General features: G+C 42.6%; 1 protein-coding gene across 5 annotated transcripts in view; it reads left to right on the top strand.

The window, feature by feature from the left end:
• Nucleotides 1-3,676, top strand: part of tbc1d32 (TBC1 domain family, member 32) — a 39,099-nt gene extending 35,423 nt beyond the window's left edge. For 4 of the 5 annotated variants that reach the window (XM_064990957.1, XM_064990958.1, XM_064990956.1 and 1 more), the window contains 2 exons: nt 804-992; nt 2,653-3,676. In XM_064990957.1, coding sequence (XP_064847029.1) covers nt 804-992; nt 2,653-2,772 — 309 coding nt within the window. In that variant the 3' untranslated portion in view covers nt 2,773-3,676. The remainder of the gene's footprint in view (nt 1-803; nt 993-2,652) is intronic. The other variant, XR_010458230.1, reaches the window with a different exon arrangement.
• The last annotated feature ends 4,721 nt before the right edge of the window (nt 3,677-8,397 follow it).

Here is an 8,397-nt window from a genome sequence, read left to right on the forward strand (position 1 = left end):
GCTGGAGGGTCATGTCAGGATGAGCCTGCAGGAAGAGTACCACATGATGTAGGAGGATGTCTTCCCTGTAACCCACAGTGTTGAGATTGCCTGCAATGACAACAAGCTCAGTCCGATGATGCTGTGACACACCGCCCCAGACCATGACGGAACCTCCAGCGCTGTCTTAGGTGTCTCCCAGTACGGACATTGCAATTTATTGCCCTGGCCACATCTGCACTCCTCATGCCTCCTTGCAGCATGCCTAAGGCACGTTCACACAGATGAGCAGGGACCCTGGGCATCTTTCTTTTGGTGTTTTTCAGAGTCAGTAGAAAGGCCTCTTTAGTGTCCCAAGTTTTCATAACTGTGACCTTAATTGCCTACCGACTGTAAGCTGTTAGTGTCTTAACGACTGTTCCACAGGTACATGTTCATTAATGGTTTATGGTTCATTGAACAAGCATGGGAAACAGTGTTACCCTTTACAATGAAGACCTGTGAAGTTATTTGAATTTTTTTTTTTTTTTTTTTTACCTCTTGTCCACTGTGTGCTTCAGTATCCTAGGTAGAGTGTTAAGTCAGTTTATTATGGTCAGTCAGACTGTCCAGTTATTTTTCATGTAACCCCAGTTATTAAAGCACATGGTCGACTTACAACCACCCTGCATGCTCCACAAAGCTATTGCCTCAAAGCCTTAATACTCTTTTCATTAGATTTTTTTTTAAAGCATAGCCCTTTATTTTCATCACTTCAACCATCTAATTTTATGGTTTACATTCTTAATATAATTGATTTAATGTGTGGGCGGATGTTTTTCCAGATGTGTGTGCAGTGGCTAGGCCAGTGTTTCTGGAACTACCTGGACTGGTCTGAGATCTGCCACTACGTGTCCACCTGTGTGGTGATGGGGCCGGACTACCAGGTGTACATGTGTGTGGCTGTGCTGAAACACCTGCAGCAGGACATCCTGCAGCACACACAGACCCAGGACCTGCAGGTCTTCCTCAAGGTGAGTCTGTTTGTCTACCTGGGGTTAGTGAATCGGATCTTCAGCAGATAACAGCAGAGTCCACGCTCCATCAACAGCCTCTGACAGTAGTTTGAATAAAAGATCATGTTATGGCTGTATCTGGAGATATACTTGTGGTGAATTGTAGCATGCATTTTTGTAGCAAATACAGCTTGACAGAAACACACTTACGCAGTCTCTTCACTGTCCTCGGTTCAACTTGGAAAGTTTGAAACATGCCATCTTGTATATGCTCATTGAGGTTCACACTTTGAGTAATAGTAGAAGGGTTTAAGCCGGACTTCGGATGGGTTTGTTGGGTTTTCACGTATCTACACCTTCTGAGTCTATATTTCATGTCAATAAAACATTGAAATGGAAATGACTTGTTACAATTGTTCTTGATGTCAGTCTGCAGCCTGATGCGGTGGAAGACACAAAGTGAAAAAGCATCGTCAGTGACTCAGATGTTACATGGAAAAACTGAAAATAAAGCCTTTCTTTGTGAAAATTCTAAAGAAGATGCCTGTCATTACACAATGCTGCCATAGGTTTTATCACCCAAAGAACTGCTCCGAAACATTTTCTAAAGTGCCTTCCAACATGTCCACTTCTTCCCCTACTTACTTCTCTCTCACGGTAACAATAAGATCAAGGCTGCGGTACAGTTGGTATACCTTCTTGCTGTATGACTTCTTATCTGTTCACTATTTCCACATGTTTGACGGTGTTTACAGCTCTTTTCTGGGTGACAAGTGATAAAGGGAAATTGCATTGGTCATTTTGATGGATTTTCATACAAAGATTGGCGTCTACAGAGAAAGAAACAGGATGTAGGATGTTCTTCATGCTAATCTCACATTTATCATCACGGCACTCTCATGTTTTGACAGGGTGATTAAGTGAATGTACTCCTGAACATACTGCAGATAACAGGTCTATCTTATGTCTGGCAATGTACTCAGACACAAAGACCTCGTACCTGTACCTCTCTACATCATTTAAAGCATGAATTTAAGAATGTGAAATTAGCTTTGCACTTGTTTGATCAGGGTTGTTCATGAAAAAGTAATGAAAATAAAATGTGCTTTTTGATCTTAATTGAAGGCGTTCAGATTAGGCTTAGCAGTATGGTTAAGGTTCGGTTTAAATCAGATTTTAAGATTTTGGGACTGTGCTAGCTAGTGACCACTCTGCATAGTTGCCTCCAGGTCCAGATTCATGACAATAAATGTGAACCTGCCCTTTGGGTGCTGTGTTCTGTAGGTAGCAAACAGAATACACTTGCACTGCACACCGAGTGTTTTTCATTTTCATTGTCTGTGAACTTGAGAATCACCATAAAGGATGTGTCACTCAGAGTAATTATAATACCTTAAAGTAAATTGCCGACAGTACAAATGACCAAATTAAATGTTATCTTCTTGTCCCTAGCATTTTGGCCTTGATCCAATTGGGGTTGTTAAGTTGTCCTTACAAATTAGGTCATACCACATACTGGCTGCGCTATTACAGGTTGTTAAGTCCACGTTGTTGTTGGTTGTATATTGCTATGCCACCCTCCTTACCACACACACACGCACACACAGCTCATAAAGCTCTGGACTAGGAGCCTAACCAGAGTTGTTGTGTTCTCTTCTCTCCCCTTGATTTCCATCAGGAGGAACCCATCCAAGGCTTCAGAGTGAGTAATTACCTTGAGTACATGGAGGGTCTGGAGCGCAGTTACAGAACAATGGTACTGACAGACATGAACAATATCTCCCAGAGAGTCAGATAGCAGTGCTAAGACACACAATAGTCTCCACTCACCAGGCTGCACTGGGACTGGTTATAACAAGGTAAAGGATTCTCAAGACGGGTTTAACATTTGATATTGTGTATGCTCTCTGTAAATGTTTTTATTGTTTAACCTCTAAGATCTGATATTTCTCGCCGTATTTAAAGATGTACAGTGGCATATAATGTATGTATGCCATATTATTTAACGGATTGAGAATGTTATGAATTACATGGTAATTAACTTCTTGCTTGACGTACTTTCTTGTCTATTTACATCTTCATAGATCTTCTTGAAATGTTATGATCATTCTCTATATTAATCCAACCTTAAGGGCATAATGATATTTACCTGTAAACCTACTGACCTCTCCTATCCGATACAGCCCCTACTAATACCTCCACTAGACAATATGATGACTGTTTGTTCACACCTTTTAATTCCACTTCTACTCGTCAATGCATTACAGATCATAAGCTCCTAACCGTAATGGGAGGTGTATGGTCTGTGTACGTGTCACAAGTGTCGCTTACCAAGTGTATCTATGTTGTGGGTCCAATCTCCTCATTGAGAGGCTTGATGGTGACCGTGGAGAGGCAGCGTGTTGTTGTCACAAGTCTTAGTAAACAGCCCATCTCTCTCTCTTTCAGCTGAGCCATCTGATACGAACGCCTCTGAATAATGAATGAGATCGTTATAAAGCCTTTAGTTGCTCCAACACGACTGTTAAATATTATATACTGTTTACCATCTACGTAGGGCAGAGGTCGATAGAAGAGATAGAAATCAGTGCCACAAAAATGTTTACCCGATAAGCACTTGAAGTGAGGCTTTAAAATGAGTTTGACTTTTATTTATTTATCTTTGATCTCCATGTGTTAAATAAAATTGAACATTCAGTCTAGGTTTGATTGTCTGTCAGTGTCCTTTGTCCCCTGTTGGTACGTCCCATAATTCCGTTGTGCTAAATCAATTAGTTTCAGTGTAATTAGCTGTTTATTTAAATGATGTGGAAAAATCTCATCGGCCAACACTGCTGCATCTGCTAGAGATGGCGCTTAGATTACATTTTAGAAATGACAACAGCAACCTTTACGGTAATGATGACTCTAATAGTTCATCTCAATGATAGACTTTAAATTACAGGAACTCATTTGAATTGGCTAATTAGTTATCATTACACTGATTGTGGTAATTAAGGCACACCCTCAGCTGCTGTGCGACACTACCATGCCAAGCCTTTTCTTAGCAGATTCACGATTTTATTATTTATTTATTTATTTTGTACTTGTATTTCAATGGTTGCTAATGCCTATGTTGGTGCGGTATACTGTTCACCTTGCATGCGTGTAGAGCAGGTTGGTTTGGGAATAACAACTCAATACCGCACACCATTACATCAGACATATTGATGGGCGACCAACTCACAGAATAGTATAGGTCATTGGATGCCATCTTAACTTAGTATTTTACAACCACGTTTTTGCTGACTATAACAATTTGCAATTGTTTATTGATCCAAAAGTGCATTACACAGCGGTAGAAACTCCATAACTTGAGTCTCCATTCCATTGCTGCCTCCCCTTTAATTTCTTAAAATGCAAGAGGTAGACTCTCGTAGTCCCTCTGCCTAAACCCTGCTTACGTCAACCCCTAGATTGACAGTTTGTCCCGTCTGATAGAGAACAGAACGACAGAGAGAAAATAATACATTCCGTTCTCTTCGTTGGATAGAGGTGGACGAAGGAATTGGATTGAAAGGACAAGATAATAAGGAGACCAATCAGGAAACTTGAAACAGCTCTTGAGGAAAGATTCTTTATAATGGGCACAGGTTCTGAATTGGTAGATATTCACGAGGCAACATTTTGCTTGGTCTTTTAAGATTGTAATGGCATTGCTGTCCCCATCATAGTGGCTAAGTGGTTGGCTATATATGCTCTATCCATTTCTCCACATCTAATCTAATGCCTCCATGATCTAACGTTTCATAATTGTATTAGTCCACAGTCACACTTCGACTTCATCACTGTTGATCCGCATTATTGTTTATTGCCGTTTGAAAAGCAGTTGTAAGCGTTTGTACAGAGATTTGTATAGAGCCCATGAGAGAGTAGAATGGTAGAATGAGAACCAAAGGCAATAAGTGAACTGTAAATGATAACCCGGCCGAACAAACTCCCTCTAAGTGTCTATCAGTTGTAATCGCTGCATTGGCCACACTCCCAAAGTGTTTATTCCACTCACTGGTCCCAGGTCAGTGGAGGAGGACTGAACTAGAAAGGTGCAGAGGCACGACTATGGCACCTGGCTGGCAAAGAAATCAGCTTTGCATGTTTTCATTCTATGTCATCCCAGCCGTTGCACTCTGACCCTTTGGGAGACCTTGTGAAGGAGAACTGTAAATTGACCTGTAGATTGCTTGGAGACTCCTCGCTTTAGAGAGGAGAGGTGAGTGGATCGATAGCGCATTAATCACCTTGGTCAACTTGCTCTTATTACTCCCCTTTCACACAAATAACACTCTACCACAGCACCCTCATATTCTTTACCTCTTTACAAAAGATTCCAGATTCCATACCTCCTTGTTCGGCTGTCTGTTGCATCTGTCAGGGTTTGGTGACACAGGCAGAAGTGTAGTAATGAAGAGCTTCCAACAAGACATGTTTGGTGGTGTACAACTGAGGTGAGTGATAAAGGTTAACACTCATTTAACACTTGTTTAATTAGTCAAAACTCTTTTGCTTTCTATTTATACAAAATATATGGTTTTTAACTTCTGCTTTTGCAGTTGAAGGACATCTTTGCAAAGAGCACACAACATGCACTGGTCCATGTGTCCTGTTAGAATACTGAACAAAAGCCCTGAAAGAAAAAATAAATGAGAAATTGCAAAGAAACCCAGACCTGAACTGCAATACAGAGAGGAAAACACACTGATAACAGCGCGCACACTCTCATGCACGCACACTCACCCGCAAACATTAGGTTTTCAAACAACACTCAAGTATCCATCCAAAACAATGAAACAGGAAATCAAGCTACAAACCAGTCATAATTAATAGGCTGGCACTTGCAGAATAAGAGATGCTAGAGAGCCCGGATTGTACCAGTGTCACTCGGATACATCCGTTAAATGAAGGAGCAGTACCTGACTAACAGGCACTGTGTAACGCACGTGAAGGGCAATAAGTCAGAGCAGCTCCTCGCCATACATCACAGCAACATGATAGCAGGGACACTTCCTCACGTCTCAGACACCCGCGGAGAAAGGTCACTAGCTGGAGACATCATTAGAAGGGCCTGACCGCTGCGCAAATAATGGATAGATCCTCTCATTCTGACTCAAGTGCTCTCATCACCTCAGCCCTCGTAATGGTCAGCATTGAAACATGATTTAGTCGTGTTTTGTTGCGTTCGTCTCAGCTGTGCTTCATTGGGATTCACATGTTGCGCAGGCTGTAATGAATGATAGATGATTATGGCTAACCAATAACAGTCATGTTTTTAGACCATGCTCCGTACTAGCAACAAAGCTAGTACCGAGCATAGTATTTTTTTTATTTCACCTTAATTTAAACAGGTAGGCTCGTTGAGAACAAGTTCTCATTTACAACTGCGACCTGGCCAAGATAAAGCACAGCAGTTCGACACATACAACAATACAGAGTTACACATGGAATAAACAAACATACAGTCAATAATACAGTAGAAAAAAGGTATATATACAGTGTGTGCAAATGAGGTAAGACAAGGGAGGTAAGGCAATCAAATAGGCCATTGTGGCGCGGTACTTACGATATAGCAATTAAACACTGGAGTGAAAGATTAATGAGAGATTAATGTGCAAGTAGAGATACTGGGGTGCAAAGGAGCAAAATAAATACAGTATGGGGATGAGGTAGTTGGATGAGCTATTTACAGGTGCAGTGATCTGTGAGCTGCTCTGACAGCTGGTGCTTGAAGTTAGTGAAGTGAGGGAGATGAGTCTCCATTTTCAGCGATTTTTGCAGTTCGTTCCAGTCATTGGCAGCAGAGTACTGGAAGGAAAGGCGGCCAAAGGAGGAATTGGCTTTGGGGGTGACCAGTGAAATATACCTGCTGGAGCTCGTGCTGCAGGTGGGTGCTGCTATGGTGACCAGTGAACTGAGATAAGGCGGGGCTTTAGCTAGCAAAGACTTGTAGATGACCTGGAGCCAGTGGGTTTGGCGATGAGTATGAAGCGAGGGCCAGCCAACGAGAGCGTACAGGTCGCAGTGGTGGGTAGTATATTTTGCTTTGGTGACAAAACGGATGGCACTGTGATAGACTGCATCCAATTTGTTGAGTAGAGTGTTATTTCGTAAATGACATCACCGAAGTCGAGGATTGGTAGAATAGTCAGTTTTACGAGGGTATGTTTGGCAGCATGAGTGAAGGATGCTTTGTTGCGAAATAGGAAGCCAATTCTAGATTTAATTTTGGATTGGAGATGCTTAATGTGGGTCTGGAAGGAGAGTTTACAGTCTAACCAGATGCCTAGGTATTTGTAATTGTCCACATATTCTAGGTCAGAACCGTCCAGAGTAGTGATGCTGGACGGGCGGGCAGGTGCGGGCAGCGATCGGTTGAAGAGCATGCATTTAGTTTTACTTGCATTTAAGAGCAATTGGAGGCCACAGAAGGAGAGTTGTATGGCATTGAAGCTCATCTGGAGGTTAGTTAGCACAGTGTCCAAAGAAAGGCCAGGGAAAACAGAATGGTGTCGTCTGAGTAGAGGTGGATCAGAGAATCACCAGCAGCAAGAGCAACATCATTGATGTATACAGAGAAGAGAGTCGGCCCGAGAATTGAACCCTGTGACACCCCCATAGAGACTGCCAGAGGTCTGGACAACAGGCCCTCCGATTTGACACACTGAACTCTATCAGAGAAGTAGTTGGTGAACCAGGCGAGTTAGTCATTTGAGAAACCACGGCTGCTGAGTCTGCTGATAAGAATGTGGTGATTGACAGAGTCGAAAGCCTTGGCCAGGTCAATGAATACGGCTGCACAGTATTGTCTCTTATCGATGGCAGTTATGATATCGTTTAGGACCTTGAGCGTGGCTGAGGTGCACCCATGACCAGCTCGGAAGCCAGATTGCATAGCGGAAAAGGTACGGTGGGATTCGAAATGGTCGGTGATCTGTTTGTTAACTTGGCTTTCGAAGACCTTAGAAAGGCAGGGTAGGATAGATATAGGTCTGTAGCAGTTTGGGTCTAGAGTGTCACCCCCTTTGAAGAGGGGACCGCGGCAGCTTTCCAATCTTTGGGGATCTTAGATGATATGAAAGAGAGGTTGAACAGGCTAGTAATAGGGTTTGCAGCAATTTCGGCAGATCATTTTAGAAAGAGAGGGTTCAGATTGGGGGGTCCGGCTGATTTGTAGAGAGGGTCAGGCTGATTTGTAGGGGTCCAGACTTTGCAGCTCTTTCAGAACATCAGCTATCTGGATATGGGTGAAGGAGAAATGGGGAGGCTTGGGTGAGTTGATGTGGGGGTGTAGGGCAGTTGACCGGAGTAGGGGTAGCCAGGTGGAAAGCATGGCCAGCCGTAGAAAAATGCTTATTGAAATTCTCAATTATCATGGATTTATTGGTGGTGA

This window comes from Oncorhynchus masou, chromosome 16 (genome assembly GCF_036934945.1).
Source record: "Oncorhynchus masou masou isolate Uvic2021 chromosome 16, UVic_Omas_1.1, whole genome shotgun sequence".
Classification (NCBI taxonomy): Eukaryota; Metazoa; Chordata; class Actinopteri; order Salmoniformes; family Salmonidae; genus Oncorhynchus; species Oncorhynchus masou.